At 42.1% G+C, this 20642-nt stretch overlaps 1 protein-coding gene across 1 annotated transcript in view; it reads left to right on the top strand.

The window, feature by feature from the left end:
* The window catches only part of LOC115396896 (transmembrane protein 65-like), a 39958-nt gene that overhangs the window by 1943 nt on the left and 17373 nt on the right, over positions 1–20642 (top strand). The window contains exon 4 of the mRNA XM_030102974.1: positions 16435–16479. Within this exon, the coding sequence (XP_029958834.1) occupies positions 16435–16479 (45 nt within the window). The remainder of the gene's footprint in view (positions 1–16434; positions 16480–20642) is intronic.

Below are 20642 nucleotides of genomic sequence, written 5' to 3'. Positions count from 1 at the left end.
ACAAAATATTGAATCTAATAAATGCCGTTGAGCCAAAAATGTCACTAGATAATTAAATTCCCAAAGCTGAACAAATTAATCAGTATGCAGTGAAGAAGCATCTTACATGATTTTGTAATAAACTCAGCCAAGTCATTATGGTGATTTATTCAACCCACTCAAGTAACAGTAGCATAACATATCTGTTACCATGGCAACAAAGGTCAAACATGCCTATCTCTCAAATGTAATATTCTGTTAGTTACCTCAGTTCAAACGTTTTACTGATAGCAGAAAGTGAACTAACCAGTAGATAGAGGTGTGTGGTGTCCTCCCACATCTCTGGGTTGATAAGATTTCCCCTCCATTGATCTGATCCCAGACCACCGTACTTGTTACAAACATGCGAGTTTGCAGTCGAGTTTCTCTGGTCCAACTTTTACTGACTCTGCTGCTGTGCTGAGATCAAAAAGCGCCGTTAAGTTTTTATTCCGTTGTACTGCATGAACCGAAAACAAAGGAATGAAAACTGTGAGAGAGCATGGCGTTAGAAGTGAAACACAAAGGAAGAACCACACGGAGAGAGAAAGAGGGAAGGAAATGGGGTCGATCGATGTGGAAGAGAATAGAGCACGGGAAGGAGGCAAAACATGAGTGATGAGGGAGAGGCTTTCTAGAATATGAGGCTCTGTGTGCGGCTCCGAGCCACTGTCACTCTTTGTATTCCTCTGCAGGAGCAAAGTGCACTGTCTGGATTTTTTTTTTACAGTGAATGCATGATATTTTATTTAAATGAACCTGTTTCAGGATATTGGATTTTAATAAGCACTTTTCTCTTGAGTGCACGGGGAATTAAATCACCACTCCTTTAGTGTCGTCTGTAGTTTGTTATTTTTAAAGAACAGTTGATAGAAAAAACAAGGCAGATCCTCTGCAGTAAGCATGGAAATAGTGGAAAAAGTTAAGTGTTGTCACTTGACTCCCGCAGGGTTGAGGGGGTGTAAGTGTTCTCACTGAAGCTTTGTTTACTCTTGTTTCTCATGGTGGACAAATGATTTCCATGGTGGCAGATACCCCGCTGGGTAACTTTAAGTATATTTAGCCTTACAGGATTCTTAAATCATTTGCAAAATTCTGCACTTCAGTTCGTGTTTCTCCTCCCAAGTATTCTCCCACCGTGGTTCCATCACTTCTCTTAACCATTGACTTTCCTGGTTCCAAAGTGCACCCGACAACACACACCTTGAACCCATTAATCCCTGCTACATTCCCGAGTTTCTCCCTTCAGAGCTGACAAGCTTTCACCTTTTTTATTTTATTTATAATTTCCAGCAGATCTTGGTGCTTTTCATCAGTGATCACTTTTCAGAACGGTGTATTATATAAAGCGTGTGTGCCCTTCACTGTGCCCCAGAGATAGAGAGATGCACATGTGCAGCTTCCAGGTCTTTAATATGTCAAAGTATGTATCAACAGACCACCGAATGTTGAGCTTATGTGCATCCATTACTATAATTGGATTTTACAGCTTGAGAGGCCCACAATAACAAGATCACAGCCTCCGCCTTTGTTGATATGTACAGTGTAATTAGTTGTTTGCCCTATAGCATGGAATTCACAGAGTGAAAAGATGAGCTCCCCTTAGAAAACATGAAACACTTTGCATGCCCTGTTTCCTCATTTCCCATAATTATGATGGCTCTCCTGAATAATATCATTTGAATATTCCCTCATCCGAGCAGTGCCACTAAGATGCCATGACTGAGGTGGAATTAGGCGCTGGGATCAAGTTCAGCTAGGTAGCAGGACCATAAACCATGATGGTTATCAGGGCTGTGAAGTCAGCAGTATTTTTAGTTGTTGACTTTTCAGTACATTAACACTCTGCTTCATTAGCTTTTATATTTTTTAGCTTCTTTCCGAAGAATGTAGCAGTGGAGATCTGGCACCAGTCTGCTTCATCTAAATTTCACTCATCTGCCTTGATATATCCTCTATTTATTGCTCACGGAAAACTAAAAAAGCAACAACATGAATTTGCAATGATAGTTGAGAGTGATTTATAAAGGATGCACTCTACATTTCACTCAGTGTTAACTGAATCTCTCCTCACAAAGCTACAGGCTGTGCATTGACTTGTGCCACATAAAGTAAAGAATGTTTATAAGCTGTTTGTAACTATCTGAAATCAGGTTGTTTTCTTGTTTTGTGTTGTTTTTTTCTTTGCTCCTATCATGAACAGGGGAGCACACTCTTGTTCAGTGCATGTGATGGGATTCATTCATCACATTGTTCTTTGTGTCATAAAGCCCCCGGCTTTGTTTACAGTCTGATAGGCCTCAGATAGCAATTCCAGTGGAGATCAGTGTAGTCGATGGTCGTTGTGAAAGTAATACTGACAGAGATCAAGACTGTCAGGGAGCAGGGGGCGGAGGTCAATATGGATGTATGAACAAAAGCTTTAATGGATGCATAGTACAGAAACAAAGCAAGAAGACAGGGATTTAAAACAGTGGTGCAGCAGGAGGTCAGACGGTATGGGGACATCAACAGGTGCTCGGCACCAAACTCAAAATGAACTGAAGAGATGCTCAGACCAGAGACCAGGACACTAAACTGACAGGCTGATGAAGACATGCAGAGAGACCGAGAGCTTCATAAAGACCAGGAAACAGGACTTGACACTGTGGTGACACCCTTAAAGGGCAGATTTACACGACCCTAGATATGAAGGAGGGAGATAAGACACCACAAACTGTGAACTCCAGTGGTGTTCCTCACTTTTTTATCAAGCTACAATGTCTTTGTAACTTAAGCTAAAGGGCTAATCTGCCTCACATATCAGGAGAAAAGCGCAGCAGCTATGAGAATGTTGAATCGCAAAATTCTGGCTAAGGCAGAATATGTATTGATACCTTGGGTATGTTCATGCTTCCCTGTATTACAGGCTGTTGTAACATGAACCCGGGCGTAAACCCAGATGGAGAGAAAAGACACAGCAGTCAACAGACACAAGGCTAAGAAAAGGATGACATGAAACACAAAAGACCGACAGGACAGAAGCATATCGCTGGTAAAAAACTAACAACATGACTGAAACAACATTAGTGAGACACCAGAATCAAAAATAAGGGAAATACACTTCAAAGTAAATGAAGAAAACATAAAAGAGGGCAACTGTGGAACTGAACACTCTTAAAAAGGCTGAGTCTCTTTACACATTCTAACATTTACATTCCGAACCAGACAAACTGAGTTATTTTATCGATCAGGGTGATGAGATCTCATTCTCACAGCTTCAGTGACGACTATTTGCCGAATAGATCATGCAGTGCTCAGTTCCTGCTTGGTCCTCCTCTCAGCTCTGCCGTTTCTCTCAGCACAGATGAGATTCACCGAGTTACAGAAGACAGAAACCCGCTCCGTCTTTTATCCAGCTGTTTGCTCAGCGCTGACATATTTTAGGATTTTCTCTCCGTCTGATTGGGAATCTTAGAAATCAGCCGACCTCATCATTACAAGGCATTCCTGCGCTTGCCCATCCTGATCGTACATCGTTACCTTCCTGTCAAACATCGCCGAATGCTTCCTGTCTGCACGCTGCAGGCTTCGCTCTGTGGGCCACAAGTACTGCAACAGATCAGCGTCGAGCGGAGAGCGATAATTCCCCGTGGAGCCCGGGGCAGAGGGTATCACACAACACAGCCAGTCTGACAAGCAGTGAAGCAGCGCTCATGCCGCACCACGTTTATTAGAAAAGCTTTGATTCATTTTTTGGAAGATCCAAACTCTACAGCAGCTTGTTGTTTTTGACACGTTACAGAATATCAGCCCTGAAGATGTTTCTCAGCCTTTAAAGCCATCAGAGCTAACTCAGTGGAAACATGAGCACAGCGTGAGCCAGTGTCCTCAGGTGACGGCGATTTTCCTCTGCTCTCACCTTTGGGGCCGGCCTGGCTGGAGCTGGCTGACTTCCTCTCCTTCATGCTTTAGCAGCCCTGAGGGATTCTCTTACCTGGTGCAGACTCGCTGCATGGACCGGTTGTGTATTTCCCTCTCTCTCGCTCATTGCTTTGCCAGCACATACATTGACAGGTTTGACAGCCTTATCAGCTCCCATCATGATTCCACCCTGAGGCTGCAGGGACACCGGAGGCCTTATTTTCTTCACACCCGGGGTGACTGCATGTCTGCTGGTGATTGAAGCTGGCTGTCATGCCTCAGCAGCAGCCGGTCCTCTGGGTTAATGCAGTGTGCAGCATTGGAGTCACTGTGGTTGTGGCCATATTTACTGGATGCATTCCTCTTTCCCCCTGGTTATAGATCATACCACCACATCAGTGCTGCCTTATTTGCCTGCCTGGCTTCCTGTGCACGGTGTCTCCTAATCAGTGAGGGTATATTAGCTGTAAAAGCCCGTAAAAGACTGGATGCTTTCGTCAGGCGAAGGTTTAGAAGGAGGAAATTCATTATGAATGTCATACATATAGCAGGGGTGAATAAGATCTATTTCAGAAGCTGTTGGAATGACAGAAGGACAAAGAGAGAGAGAGATGGTAAAGTTCAAAGAAACTAAACTAGCAGGAGGATATAATGAGGCTTCTGTTGCGGCTGCACAAAGACACACGGAGGAGAGGAGTAAATAGAGGGGGAGACAGTGAAGTATGGAGAATGGAGAGCAGCGTGAGCGCATGTGACTCTAACTAGAACATCAATGCCAATTTCATCTCTCTGGGAACATTGGGTCATTATTTTTATACTTTCACTGAAGCCAGAGCTAGAGGACCAAGGTTCATGAAATCAATAAAGCTGAAACGAGAGAAAAGTTTGACTATGGAGAAGTGAGGCTCACTTGGGGAAACGAATATTTAGTGTGAATTGTTATGACAGTCGCCTTTTCAGTAACAAGAGATTCCATACAGGAACAAAAGAAGAACTGAAGGTCCAGTTGAAATAATGAGTTCCTTTTTTTGTGGTGGAGATGTTGATAAATGATTCCCTCTAGTGATTGTTACATATTTCAACTGTTTACAAAAGTTCTTGGGAAACACAGATATTAGAAGAAACGATCAATAAATAAAATAACGGGGAAATTCGTGTCAAGCTGGTAAATTTAGTGATTATTAAGTGTAGAGAAGTTATTTATGTAACAGTAACCAATCAACAATTTACAATCTTGAACCAAAGAACAAACTTAGATTGTTGATATACTTGATTCAGTACTTTAAAATTGAAATGTTCAAAGACAATGGTGTTATTGAAGCATAGTCTTCTTCTAAACTTTAGCTTTTGTGACTTTTCTATGAAATTATTTGTCATATGAAAATAAAATAAAAATGAGCCGAAAGTATATTTAGAGAGCAAAATCCCACATATCTCACTATTTTCCTTCAATTGTAATCAGTTAGAATTGATTATAATGTAATTGGTGAGAGTACCCTTCTAAGTGTGACTCTGTTAATACCACAACCAAGTAATGGTGCTGGTCCCAACAAAGAGTTAAGTTATTAGGTATATAAGTGCCTAAGTAAGTACATTTTGTGAACCAAACTGAACTTTTTGTGCTTCAACCTAACCAAATTATATGTTTGTTCTTACCCTGGAAAGTTAATATTAACTTAATGTTTTTGGTTTTTTTCCAATATCTAGAAATATTTATTTGTCGAAAGTCAGTCTGTGGTCCTAAATATTTCTGGTAATTTACATCACTCTTGCTTTGTAAATCATTGAGGTATAAAGAGGTAAAGATGGGTTCTGCAACGCTGAAGTGAACACAGTTATCACAGACATTTCTGTATGAATAGACATCAGTATCATTCGCTCTGTAGTTGCTTGTTGCTGTTGCTGGAATGATTTTGTTTTTCCTGCATTTCCTGCTAAAAAATGCAAACATAAACACGCTATTTTTGAAGCAGCTTCAGTTGCATAAATTATCATTTCAACCTGCATTATCAGCAGTACATTCTGATCCATGCTCACTTTTTAGAATAGATTGTTCCTCGGCCTGCACTCACAGGGAGCATATATTTACATACGGTTTTCTTGCTTGCCGAAAACTTCTAATCACGCTGAAGTTCTAAGACGGAGGAGCAAGAGCAGAAAAATGAAGGCGTAGTTGACCACAGGTCTTTTTTGGAGTTAGTGTGCAGATACAGAGTGGCGTCCGCCGCGCAGGGCTTTCCCACAGCGTGAGCGACAATCACGAGGCGAGGCGACTTGGAGGTGTTTGCCTTCATGGCTCAGAGGATGTGTGTGGAAGGCGGCCGTCTGGATGCTGTGCTCTGCCCGTCACCTCGGTGAATCTCTGAACGCCACACGGCAAATCCGCGGCAGCGCCGACACGCTTTTGCACTTCCTTTAAATGACGGCGCCCTGTTTGTTTGGAAGTTTAGTCATTCTTATCGAAAACATGACCGATGCAGATTGAAAGAAGGATGAAGGTTTTCATTATCTCATCTCAGGTGTGTCTATTTACTGTTTTGGCTCATATTTTCGTGACTCAGGATGTGGCGTTGACGGTGCACGGTGATATTTTATTTCACCTTTCATGAGCTCTCACCTCCTTTCTCATCATATTCTCCTCCCCTGGAATAAAGACTGGCCTCTGATTTCTCCACACAGTCTGGGCCCATAAAGGGCCTTTGTCATGTTAATTCACACACGCTGCTGAAAAACGGCATTCGGTGGTGACATTTAACCCGCTGCGACTGACTCGGAGCTGTAAATCTGGGCTCTGCTGAATGTTTGAGATTCACATTCACAGCGCTGTCGATGTTTTATTAGATTGCTTTGAAAAATAAGATTGATCCTAGCTGGATTAATTGAGTCATTCAAGTAGTTTTTGCGATGAAGTCTGTGTGATATTTTATATAATGACAGCAAGAGTCAACAGCTGCTCAGCTCAGGCTGTTGGAGAGAAGAAAACATTTATTTTTCTACTACAAACTTCTGATTTCAGATGGAGCTGAATCCACTCATGTATAACCCAAATATTTATCATCTTCAACATTTATTTCCGAGAATTGTACTTCATCAATGTTACGTAAATCACTTTTACTGCAATTTACTGTTGATACAGCAGACTAATTCCTCTCATTCAGCCGTGTGGGGTCGTTGAGAGCTCAGCGAAAAGAGTTTTATTTTAAGATTAAATGCAGGATGGTTCATTGATGTTTTTAAAGTTACATGAGAAAAGCTCTCTAAGCTCATTATCTACAGCAAACATCTCGAACAAAGAGCTCATATGAGATTACTGGAGTGTGAACTTCCGACAATGACGACATGAGATGGCGCTGCTGATGTTACACCACATTTTAGCAGAGGAGCTCTCTCGGCCGTCACGCACCGAGGCAGCATTACAGTAGGAGTGCTTATCTAATGTAAACCAGTTAATGGGATGTTTCATTTATGGTTCAAGTAATATTTGCCAGGAGCAACCATCTTTTGTGGAAGGACACACATGTATACACAGTTTTGAAACCGTATGTAAATCTCCTGTTTTTTCTACATTTTGTGTCATGAAGTGTTTATTTCCAGACTGCAGCAAAATGAGGATGAGCCGATTGGACTTGTCCAACAAAGCAGTGCAGAAGATGTTTGGATCACTCAAAGCTACATGTCTTCACTGTGAGAACCACGGAGAGGGATTCTCTTTATTCATGCTGAATTTTCTAGCGTGTCTCTTTTGCATCCTTTATTTTGACCAAGAGAAGCTCCGTTTGACTCCGGCCTGCCGTGTTGCTGCCACTTGTAGTTCCCTGACCTCCTCACACAGCTGCTCTCAGCTGGTGTCTTATTAGTTCTCTCAGTATGCAAACCTGCTGGTTGCACCTGCTCTCTCACCTGGTGTTGTGCCATTTGTGATCTGTACTGAAGCTTTTGTTTTGCATCGGATTCTTTCTGTTTCACTCTTCTTAAATAGCTGCTTTAGGGAGGGAAACAGTCAGCAATGAGTCATGAAAATGACTATCAGATTTTTTTTGACACATCATAAACCTTTTCTTTTTTTCTAATTTAGACTGACAACAGAAATTCTTTAATGTGAGAGGAAAACAGCTATAAACAACTCGGCGGATGTGACTTTCTCCTCCAGTCTGCAATCTGCCACCAATTAAAATTGTACCATTGATGCAAGAACGAGGATGAAAACTATTGCATTTGTTTCGTCTTCCGACTGAAGTTCAGGCAGATGGACGGAGACATGAGTGGAATGATTCTGGCGCCTCAGACGCCCAGGTAATATTATTATGCGCAGCGGGACGTGTTTGATTTTCCAGGCGGTGTTTGTTTCGGTGAGCCCGTCTATTCAATCACGAGGTCACGAGCGTCAGAGGATACGAGACGGGGATGGATCACTTTCCAATCTTTTTGCAGAGGACTCTTCAACCTTTAAAGATGTCACACTCTCACATGTCGTCCTCTCCAGGCAGCTCTTGTTGTGCCGTGTAGGTGTTTCTCTTTGTCCTTCTGATTCGTATTGGCTTTGGCCGCATTATAGAAGATGTAGCTGTACCATTTCCTGTTTTCTCATTGCTCTTGGCCCCTGACATCCTCGTGGGGCTCACATCGCTGGCAGTGTTCAAGACTGCTCGCTTCACTGCAGCCTCCAGTGGTCGAACTCACTTTCATATAACTTACAGATATTGAGGTCAGAAAATCCCTCCAGGCCCCGCGGTGTGCTACACCTGCAGTCACTGCTTTATATCATTATTTCTTTGTATTGATTGCAAATAGACATAATGAGAGCACTATCAGCAATAAAATGGGATTCCAAGCTTTTCCAATATTCCACCAAGTTGGCTGCTATCTGTGTGTATCCGAAGCCTGATGCTGATCTTATCGGTGTGCGCGCAGCCCTGCAAACATCTACGCTTAAAAAACAGCTGCTGCACTGTGGAAAAATGGCTGGTAACAGTGAAATAATGGTGACAAGGTGGTGTAGTGGATCGCACTCTTGCTTCATAGTGAGAATATGACTGATATTCGTCCACGCTAGGGGTGTTTTTACATTTAGGCGCCATTTTCACGACAGTGTTTCAGAAAATGTGAAAATGATGTCTGTTTTTGCTGCAACTGCAGGAACACTAAAATCTTTATTTAAGAATAGTCAGTTTGGGAGTGTGTGAGCAGTTTGTGCTGAATGACTGAGTAAATTCAAAAAGCAGAACGCGGCCTCTGTAGTCCAGTTTAGTGAATAATTGAAAGCGGTGAGCATGTCTCCCTCGGCTGAAACCATGTAGGAACATCACGGCACCGGTGCAGAAGACAGTGTAGAGCAGAGGACGTCTCGCAGCCCCAGGCTGTCTCCCCACCGCCGTCTATCAGCGGGGTTATGGTGTGTGTCACAGTCACGCTGTAGAGGCAATCCTCCCTGCTGCTGCCGCCGCCACGTACCGCAACAACCTGGCACTGCCAAAAAAAAAAAGAAAAAAAAAAAAAAGACCAAAGCCAATTGTTGAGGTGGCACTTTGTTCCAGCAGGAGACAATTTGACATGTCTTGCTAGGAATAGTGCAGGAGGCAGCAGACACAAAACTGTCCCAACGTCAATTACGTTTGTGCTTATGGTGCTTTCTTTTAGCTGGGTTGTCACAAAGTTGCCAGTTGAGAAAGTACCATCACATAAAGTAGAAAACACATAATGGATGTCACTTTGAGGAATCTGGAGAAAATAAATACAAATAAATGCTGTGGGAGCAGTTATTTCTCAAGTAGTGGCACAGTAACCGTCGTGTTGAGTGGCGTCACGTCAGCTTCTCTGAGCTCCGCCCACATTCCCAGTTCTTCGGCATTCAGAATCTCCTTCATCATGAATGAACTGGGATCTACCAAAACGCTGGCTGAAGAAAATGAGCTGATCAGGTGTCATGTAGGCAGCGACACAGGTGGCCGTTAGCTGGAATGATTGAAAACATCTGAACACTAAGTGCTTCTCCGTGTTGGTGGCGAGTCGGGATCAGACATCAGGTGTCTGCAGTTAACACACTTAATAGAAAATATGCTTCAGTTTGGATTCGGTGCCACGGCTCCAAACCAGCTGGAGTCTTTATAGCAGAGGATTTATGTCTGCTGGCAAATGGAGAGTGGGGAGTGATTAGTGTAACGTAGAAAGTGTTGTTACACATTCAGACTGTCGGGTGGAACATTTAAGTTTCCTCAGAAGAGGAATTCCAACACAGGCATAGAAGAAAAGACTTGTTTTGGGTCATTTTGACAAGGTGAAATCACATCACATTGTAAAACATCGTCACATAATTTCAGCATTTATCACACTGTTTTATGAGAAAATCCTCATTTATCTAGAAGTTTATCGTGATGTTATATGGCATAATCACATTTAGCTGGTCAACTTCATGATGAGGATACTCCTCTGTTTTTATCTATAGTTTTTTTAACCATCCATGACAATAATATCATCTCTATACCTAATATGGAAATGTACTTTGTGTTATTTCAACATCATATTTCAATTTTTTTTGATAGTTTTGCTTATTAGTCTTATTCTAATAATAACATTAAAAAGGTAGAAAAACATGGCGTGTGCAAACCGTGGTGAAGTGTTTAGTGTTCTTGCCTCATAGAGATGATATCCTCAGTTTGAGGCCTTTCACCGTGAAGTTTGCTTATTCCCCAGATATCTGTTTGTCTGCAGTCCCTCGGTGTGTGTTTGAGGTTGATTGGTGACTGAATTGCTGGTGTGTGATTATCTGACTCTCTGTTTGCCCTTTGACGGTCTGGCCTCTCCAGAGTCCCCCTGCCGTCAGCCTTAGTCAGCCAGGCTCGCCTGCAGCTCCCTGTAACCCTGAACTTGATGAAGCAGTATTAAAAAAGGATGGATAGTCCTCTGTGAACCATGATCTCCCCATCTCCTGGGATGTGGAGAGGAATTCACCGTAAACCCTCCTGATTGTGTCACTTGATCGTCTCGGGCGGCTCCCGAATGCGTTTCGCACTTTTCCTCTTGACTTTGTCCTCTTTGTTCTTCCAGGCAGAGCGCGAACAGAGACCACTCCCTCCTTTCTCTCTCATCTCTTGTGGTTTACCGTTTGTCAGGAGGATCTTTTCAAGGATCGGCGGTTGTGTTCTCTCTCTCTCTTACCTTTCCTGTCTCTCTGTTTTGCGTCAGGCCCTCCACCGCTGCCTAAATTGGCACTGCAGGAACAGATTGCTATATTTATTTCTCTGCCTTCATGTAGAGGAACTCACAGGAAGAAAAACACACTTAATGTGAAGCACACCGGTTTGTGGCTTTGGTTTTTTTTTCAATAGTTTTCACTTCATGGAGAAGCTCCTCATTAGTTTTTTGTACATATGAGAGGTTTTGAAGGCAAAATAATCTTCAAATGTGGAGTCTATTTCTAGAAACGGAAACATCTCAGTGTTTGACTCTCTATTCCTTTCATTGTTTTATTTCACTGAATAATTTATGCAAGCTTTTATTTGTAAATTTGATCAAGCTAATTAATTTCCACCTTGCTTGCTCCTGTAAATTCTTAGTTCTTCTTAGTGTTTGCAAATAATTGTCCTGGCCCACATTTTGTGTGCGTTGTAATTTCCTCCTTTCCGCCTCTTGCACCACCGGGGGAATGTCAGGACGCTGCTGGCTTGATGAATGGCTCCGGACTTCTCTTGTTCCTCTGCTGCTGCTGAACTCTTGATCCCACTCTCACGCCTCCACATGTGCATATCTCCAATTCATGTCGGCTTATTGATTCATACGGAAACAGATGCTCATGGATTCGCCCCATCACATCACAATCGCTTGGATAATGAGAATTTTGTGTCGGCTAGATAATCAATAAAATCCTGAAGGAAAACAAAGGTCACATCTGCTCTGTTAGAACCGACACACACTGTACTGTACCCAGTGGTGTGTGTCGACCCGTAATGAGAAATGCCCCTGCAGATCCTGTTACTGCTACTGTAACATCATTACCTGAATTCCCGGAAACCTTGTTGCCTCTATTTTTAATTTATATGAGCATCATTGGAGCCGAAAAGACACTTATTCATTATCAGTAGATTTAAAGTTGATTCATTTATGCTTCGATTTCGTTCTGGATCACATATTTGGACAGGAAAGGCTGCAGTGAATCATTTGTCAAAGCAAAGCGAGCAGTGTGTTATTTTCTCTCTCTTTCGCTTTTTCAGTGCTCAGAGCTGAACAATGAGCAGTGTGAGGCTGGTGGTGTGACTCAAATCAAACCTCAGAGAATACAGACATGTTGACAGACTCCACTGCAGCAGGATCTTCGATAAACATAGGATAGCTTTATAAATAAAAACACCTTAATATATGTTGATGCGGTGCTTTGAGGTTTGTTCCTGAAAATAACAATGCTCTTTCTCTTGCCCTCATTATTAAACCAGTTCCGACAGAAACATTTCGTTTTTCTTTTTTCTCATGTTTTCAGTCACATTTTCATCTGCAGCTTCACCAGAGGCATTTGAAACACAGCGGTTCTCTTTTATTTTATTCTTTTGTGCCACCAGATATGAAATCATTTGGGCTGTCAATCATTTAACAGGTTGCCCTGTTTCTTTTTTTTAATCATTTGCAATGATTCAGATTTGCACTTCTGTCATTTTGAAACACAAATGCACATAATTTATTAAATTTCAGTCTCCCTTCTTTATATTGCTTAAGTTGGTGTTAAATTTGTATTAAATATATTGTGTAACCTTACTAGACATTCTCAGATTCTTCCAGTTGTAATTTTGCGCCATCTGGATGCATTAATTACTCACACTCACACTTTTTCAAAGCAAATGCACGGATGTGCCTGCTTTGTGTTTTTAGCTGGTCTTTATTTTTTGACGATTTGGTGTTTTACTTGAAAAAAAAAATAAACTGAGTAGATTGTTGAGCAGTGACCATCTTCAGCCAGGTGGCGACAACAAAAAAAAATCTCTTTAGAGAGAATAAAAGAGAAATGCAGCTGTATTTTTCACAAAGTACCAACTGAATGTCTCTAAATCAAGAGTAATCTGTCCAGCATGTTGTAGTTCTCTCCTTGCTGTGGCCTGATTGAATGCACCTGATTGCATTGAAAGTCTTGTAAATGGGCTTTGTTGGAGTTTGGCGATCACATGATCAGTATCTTCAGGTGTGCTGAAGCAGGGAAAGAGCTGAAACCTCCAGGACACTCACCAGTGTAGAGACCACTGCTCTAAATCAAGCTTGTTGCATCAATATGCTTTTTTTTTTTGGATAATTTCCAGCTGATTTTAGGTTCAAATGTGGGGAACAGTTTTTATTGAGGAAGTACTAGCATGCAGCTATCTCTCTTCCTCTCATTCATTAGGGTTGGAGCCGTCTGCTGTAGAATGTTGCTGTTTTACCTTTTACTGTTTCGGCCATTGGACTGGATTGTTTTGTCGGTAGTGTGTTTGGTAAAAGCTCGGCTGAAAGCTGACAAGCCGATCTGCTCCTGAGGGCTCCTGTGGTCAAAATGTCAGCGAATCGTTCAGTATGTTTACCCGTAAACAGCCTCTATCACGCCGTCTTACTCAGCAGGAGTGGAGTCGAGATAAGAGAAAGCTTAAAGAGAATGAAACATTGCTCCTTTCGTATTTACTTAATCATTCTCACGGTTAGCGACTTATCACAGCCTGTTTAATGTTTTCAATACCGCCGCCTGTTGAAATTGGAATCTGTTGAGACAACAAGCTGTGGGGATTTCAAGACTCTGTGCAATCAATACTTTGTGCCAGAGCTGCTCTCAGGGGGCGATAGGCGGTCATGTCACCCTCCTCAGTTCTAATGAATTGCTCGAAAAACCCGAAGGACTTGGGAGAGACAAATCTTCCAGCCTCTGTATCTTGTTAATGGCTTTTTTTTTTTTTTTTTTTGTTCCCTCTTCATGCGACTGGTGGTGAGATGGTGACTCAGCTGTGCCTTCAATCGGCCGGTCTCATTCTTTTTAAGTGATGGAATATATACAGCTGCTCAGTTGAACTGAAATTACGCTTTGGCCCATTTATTTCACATCAGAGTGAAACAGGTAGTTATGAAACGTTTGAGCAGCACAGGAACACATTACCTGCTGTCTGACTTGAAGTTTGATGAGCTAGAAACAAGAGAAATCAGAATATTAACGGTGTGTGGAAACTCCAACAAGCTTAACTGATGGAAATCCTCTACTGTCAGCCATATTACGAAATTCAAATAAGTTAACATCAAGGAAATTGTGTTGTCATCGCAGTGTCAGCTTTTATAATTTACATCGTGCAAATGGCAAAGAGATGAAATTTAAAATTCATTATTTAAACCTTGTTTTACTGCAGCTGTCGACAGGAAACACAAAAACCAGGGAAAACTAATTACAAACAGTCAAAAGCCTTTTGTTCTGGCTGAGATTGGGTCCAGGAAGGGAGAGAAGAGAACACTGGTATTTGGAAAGAGGTGAATAAGATTGTCACATCTGACCCATAAAGGTTTGAGTTACTGATTGAAATTACAGCCAAAAAACTAAAGAAATGGGTCTAGTTATATACCTGCAGCACAGCGGTGGAGTGGATAACTCCGTCCACCTGACTTCCTCATCCGTCTAAAGACGCGCTTGTTAATTCTGTCGGCGTTCGCTCTGTGATGGACGGCGACATGCTGCCTCTTGTCCGGTGTCAGCTGTGAAGGGCTGCAGCTCCCGTGACCCCAGGTGGATGGATGAACTGGTCAGGGTGATAAATGTCTTCCAGGACTAAATGTGTGACAAGATAAGTGTTTAGTCACACAGCACACTCACAGCAGTGAACTCACAGACTGAGCCCTGCATGTGTGTTGTCACTTGTTTTATGACGCTGTCCTCTACTTTCTTAAATCTGCCAGTCTGTGAAATGTTATTGTTTGTCGGAGCAAATTTAATGGGTTTTAAAGTTGCTTAAACTTCAGTGCAAACAATGAAAACTGCTGCGTCTCAATGAGAAAAACAGGTGCTAGAATACATCCGTAACAATCAGGAAGACTTCAGTGAGAAGAGTTGTGCGGCAGATATTCTCTCAGAGACTGTGAGCAGATCATTGAAAGACTTTAATTAAATCCTTTTTAAACAGCTCCTGAATGAGAGATAAATGGAACAGAATGGTTCACAGTTTGAAGCAATTCATCCTTTGTGGATCGGCGCCTCGGCGCTGCCAGTCTGCTCTGGTCTTGTTGTGGGATGCTTTATGCTCTTGGAGGTGAGAGGATTTTCCAGAACCTGTGAAATGAGATAATGGGCCGAACAAAGCTTCTGGGGGGAGCCGCAAATGGACGGCGTTTCACTGAGCACGAGCAGCCGGGAGGCGGTGATGGATCGGAGGGTACGGCTGATGGGCGTCCTCTGTGAGCCAAATGCATCAGCAGCAGGTTTATGGAGGAGCTGTTGCTCAGGTGGACCATTGTTCTGTGTGTGTGTGTGTGTGTGTGTGTGTGTGTGTGTGTGTGTGTGTGTGTGTGTGTGTGTGTGTGTGTGTGTGTGTGTGTGTGTGTGTGTGTGTGTGTGTGTGTGTGTGTGTGTGTGTGTGTGTGTGTGTGTGTGTGTGTAACCTGAGGCTTTGGTCGAGCTGATGACTTGAACATTCAGGTTGTAATTTGACTCTTTGGAGGTGAAAATAGTTAAGATAATGTTGGCGTGTAAGCAAGTGTGTCTGAGTGCACGATACGGCAGCAGTGCTGGAACACCTGTACCTGAGAGGAGAGACTTCATCCTGCAGACTAACACTTCCACCCACCCCATGGCAAGAAATTCAATATTGTTAAAAAAAGAATGGGTCTGTCTTGCGTCTCCAGATATAAATCCAGTGTAATTGCCTTCAGTGTCACAGCAGGTCATTGTGTGACTTCACAGTTCGCTGACTGTTGCGTAAATCTGGCACATCTAACGTGACACTTTATTTTATTCTACTAGCTCTCAACCGAGATAGCGAGGAGAGCTGCAGCCCCTTCACTCCGGTCTCTCTTTAACTTTAGAATCACAGCATATTTGTAATGTAATTTCAGTTCAGTCATTTATTCTCATCCAGCTCGTGTCAGACGTTATCACTGCGGATCTGATGAAATGAAGCTGGAAAACTAACGTCTCTCCCCTCTTCTGTCTCTGTGTCTGAGCTCTGTCTCTGTCTCACTGCACATACATAATCACTGTGCTTCCAGACGTCCTCCTGAGGCTTGATTGGCACCGCAGCGATCATTGTCCTGACGTTATTTTTTTATCTGCAGCCGGGTCTGACTGAAGGGAAATCGTCATCGGGAAGCTGCTGCTCTTCCTCGCTCCTCCGTCTGACCTCCTCCTTCTTCTCCACTGTCACATTCCTTACAATTTCCCATCCTTCTACATTTTTTCTCTCTCTCGATACAAAAGGTGCAGACTGATAGATAGGCTGTGCCATTTAAGAAGAACTGCCCCACATTTACGCTCTGGCCTTTCTGAGCAGATTGAGAAACTTTCTTAACACCAGCTCCTCTCTTTGTTTGCAGGGCAGCTGGAAATTGCACCGCCGACCGCAGCTCAGTTAAGATACGGTAAGCAGTGTCGGATGACAGTTATCTCATGCATGTAGAGGATGAGCACACACAATGGATGTGAGAAGTGCCTGATAAATTCCCACCACCATATGACAGCTCAGATTTCCATCCCTCATTGAGCTGCCAATCATCCAGGATGATTAATGACTAAACACCGGCATTGGCTAATAAGATGTTGATTTATTCCTGTTCTTGTTTCCCCCAAGAGGAAAAGCGATACCCTGTACCAGCTAATGGGCCTCACAATTCAAACAATGCAATAATGACGAGGTTAAATTTGGATCTGAGTGTGAATATGGTGAAGGAGAATATGTGGAAAGTTCACAAACTTGAAATAAATCAGCATGAGCTTAATTTTCACCAAAAGCTTATTGAGTGCTTCTGTCATGCTGGGATGCTGCTGTTTGTCCAAATAACAAGTGGTAAAAGAGAGACTGTACATCAGGAGTCGCTTGTATTTTTAAAACTTCAACAGTACAAAGTAACATGAAAAACTTCTTTCACCGTTTTCAGAACGTGGCCTCTGGGCTCCTCACAGGGTCCCTGCGGGCTGCCGGGGCCTGCAGGCACTGTGCTGGCTACCCCGAACATAGATGAAGCTAAATCAGTTTCTCTGGTCCAGACTAAACTTAGGGGGGAAAAACATAAAAAGTTAGACCTTAAAACTCTCAACTTTCTCATTTTCAACAAGGGATCAAAAAAAAAAAAACACCCTACAGCAATTTCATGTGCAACATTGCACCAATGCATCTCATTGTAGTTTAAATTATTGTCTTAGTTTCATTACTTGGTAAGTCAAAATCTATCAAGTATAAAAAGAGGTTAAAACAGCGAAAACAATTCATCTATTGTTGAATCCCTTATGAGTTTTTTGCAAAGATGCATTGCTCTTGAAGCATGTGACAGCCTCGGTTTCAGTTCAGAGCTCTGTACCCGGTGCTGTGTTCGTTACTGAATGAACAGCAGATTGAAAGCACAATGAGACCTGCTTTTCAAATCACACCAGCATTCAGATGGCAGCATCTCTACTTCCAGGATTCATCTTACTGGGAAATGACAGTGACAAATATAATTACACCTAAAGTCTGAAGCTCCTACTTATTCAGTATAGATCCCGTTTCACTGATATTAGATTACCAGCTCTTTAGAATAGGCATTGCTGCAGGAGAATAATGAAACTATCTAAATTAGAAGTGCACAAAGGTTAAACTTTATACGTTCACCGATTTTATGAAACGGGTAAGATGAGCCATCGTTCAGATGTCTCCTAGAATATCATGTTAAAATTGTCCCTCCGAAAAGCAGAATGGTACTTGTCCCTCAGCAGTTACAGCACTTTTATCCTGACAACCAGATTCACACACATCTATGACAATCTTTTAATGTTATTGGGTGGAAAAAATGTAAATATAAACACCTGCAACACATGTAACACACTATTAGACACTTGCCCCCCAGCATGCCCCCTGGTGTTAACTATGAATAGGATTCATAAAGGCTGAATAGTAATTTCTCCGAGAGGATCAACAAAAGTGTGCCTTCCACACTCAAGAGCTTGGACAAGAAAAAGTCAGTTGAAAGCACCTTGAAGATTATGTGGGCAACGTTGCCTACAATAAAATGGTCAAACATGTTTGTATGAAGCTATCTTTTCCCTGGCTGTTTGTAGGCAGCACAGTGAAAGGTCCTGCATCCACATGAACATTATGTAATCCACCTGCACATGTGCAGCTAAGATCCTGTGCAGGGATTCAAGGCTTCTACTGTTTTCCTGTTTTCTCCCTTCTGAGGAGTTAGAAACTAAAATGGTTGTCGTCTTTTCTGTTTGTGGGTTTTTTTTCTCACGGTGCCAACAGTAAGCAGAGAAAGACTCCTTGGGAAGTGTTCGCTCCCCTCATTCTTGTGCAGTTTTGCTGAAATGCAGTTTTTCCTGCTCTGACTGCTCAGTAAAGATAACACAGCCGAGTGAAACGTAAAAGGAAACTCTGACTCAGACTGTCGGCACTGAGGCTGCAGTGTCAAACACAGTCATGATCACAAGTTCCCCAAACACAGCCGGCCTGTGTGTTTCGTTGATTGTTACCTCGATTTTTCCTGCTGGGACTTCTTGAAAACAGCTGACTTTTTTTTTTGGAATAGGAGCCGCATGCTCCTTTAATGCTGTGAGAGCAAAGAAAAGAAGTGGAGCATAAAACTTTTACTCATTTAATCAAACAAGATATTTTATGAGTGGAAACAATTAAATGAACATTAGTTCAAAATCATTACTTTCATTAATGAGGATTTCCAGCTTACGAGATAATCTGAATAAACATATTTAATTAGCAGAAGAAGAGTTGTGCGTGGTTTTTGCCTCTGGATCACAACAGCCTTGAAAATGAGAAAAACAATATGAAAATTCAATGTTCAGACTCAGGAGTTTAGAAGAATAAAGTTATGTTTTCTGCACAGTATGTGCACAAATGCAGTTGCATCTGCTGCATTAACATTTTCTCTTTGTTTATTGCAAACTGCTTTACAAACAAGTGTTGCAGAAAAGTTAGAGTTCAAATTTAAAGAGACAAACTTTGTTTTTTTGAAAAATCACATAAGCCTACATTGTTAAACACACCCAGAGGGTATATTCAAATTATTAGGAAAACTCAGCATAACTCTGAGGGTTGAAATAAAAGTTTCATGTTATAACTAAAAGACTAAAGTTTGTTCTGTTGGTGGTTCCGAAGGTAATAAGAAAAAAAAAAAAACAAGTTAAAGAAGATCATGCCTGTCCTGAAACAGAGTCCAGGCTGCCCTCAAAGCAAATATCCAGATTAAAACTGTTCCTCATAATACAAACAGTTTTTAATCAAATCCTCCCAACAAGCACTGAGAAATATTCCCTTATGCGCTCCACACTTCTGTTTTCTTCACTACAGTCGATTAATTCCATCTAACGGAGCCAGAGGGTTTAATTTCAGATGCTCTGACCTGTGGTCGATTCGGTAACGAACACTGGAAGATATTTAGCCCTTAACTACCTCAAGAGTGTCAAGCAGGTTAATGTATCCCACAACAGGCGTCAGAGGAAGAATATAAGTGGTTTTTGCTGAGAAATTAAACTGTTGGTGACATGAAACCAGGCTGGAGCCAAAAATGCAGGTGAGCAGTGACTGATGGTTCAAAGGAGGTGATTGTAAAGGCGAGACATTAGAGGCATGATAAGCATTCAGACCATCGACCAGAATGTGAGTACAGAGGTCTCGGTGAACTCAAATGTTGGGTTTTGGTTCCTCTATCATGTTTTTAGGGTTTCCTCTGGTGTGGCACTTGCCTGTGTTTTTGGAACAACACCCTGAAAATTGAGATCTGGACCGTGTAAATTTGATGCCTCTCTCCATCATTTTCTCACCCAAAGGACGGAGAGCATCCTGACACACTCTTGCCTCTTTTCTCACACTTTCTAAATCACAGAAACTCAGTTGAGAAATGTTGGAGGCATGTTTGTGACTTCCACAGGAAGTCGTGTGAATTCCTTGAACAGGTTCATGTGGATTCTGCCTGCAGCCTCTGGAGATGGGGACTTTTTGGGGCTCATGCAGCTTTAAGATTTAGGGTTTTGAAGCTGAGGGAGCTACGAAGAAACCCGGTACTTTTTTTTTCTTTTTTACTTAAACTAGAGTGAACTTCACTTGAACTTCCCTCACAATAAAGTTCAACAGCAGTGGTTGACATTTCAAAATTCGATTTCACAGACACAGCAATATATCAGGCTGCCTGTAAAAGCTGCATAATACTCAGAACACAATATAATACTCACAGTCTTACATACAGGCAGCACTCCTCACTGCAGCTCATCACTGCACTCCTGCAAATTCAACTTCGTGATATTTATGCTCCTGTTTATTTTATACTTGGAAGACAACACCTATTCCCACGTCGAGAAATATGGCTGCTTTGCTGCTGAATTCTGACTGAATTAATAAAATAGAGGAAAATCTGAGGCATATAGTTCACTTTACTACCTTATTCTACTCTCTGAATTTATTTATGTATTTCATTTTATTGCCTGAAAGCAACTATTTAGACTCCATAGAGTCATATTATGTGCTTCTTCTTCTGTGCTGCTTCATCCTGCTCCGGGTCACGATGCACAGAGGCCGATCCCAGGGGAGAGTGTTAAC

Source organism: Salarias fasciatus, chromosome 11, assembly GCF_902148845.1.
Source record: "Salarias fasciatus chromosome 11, fSalaFa1.1, whole genome shotgun sequence".
NCBI lineage: Eukaryota > Metazoa > Chordata > Actinopteri > Blenniiformes > Blenniidae > Salarias > Salarias fasciatus.
The sequence above is the reverse complement of the archived record's forward strand: the minus strand, read 5'-3'. Positions and strand labels throughout refer to the sequence as shown.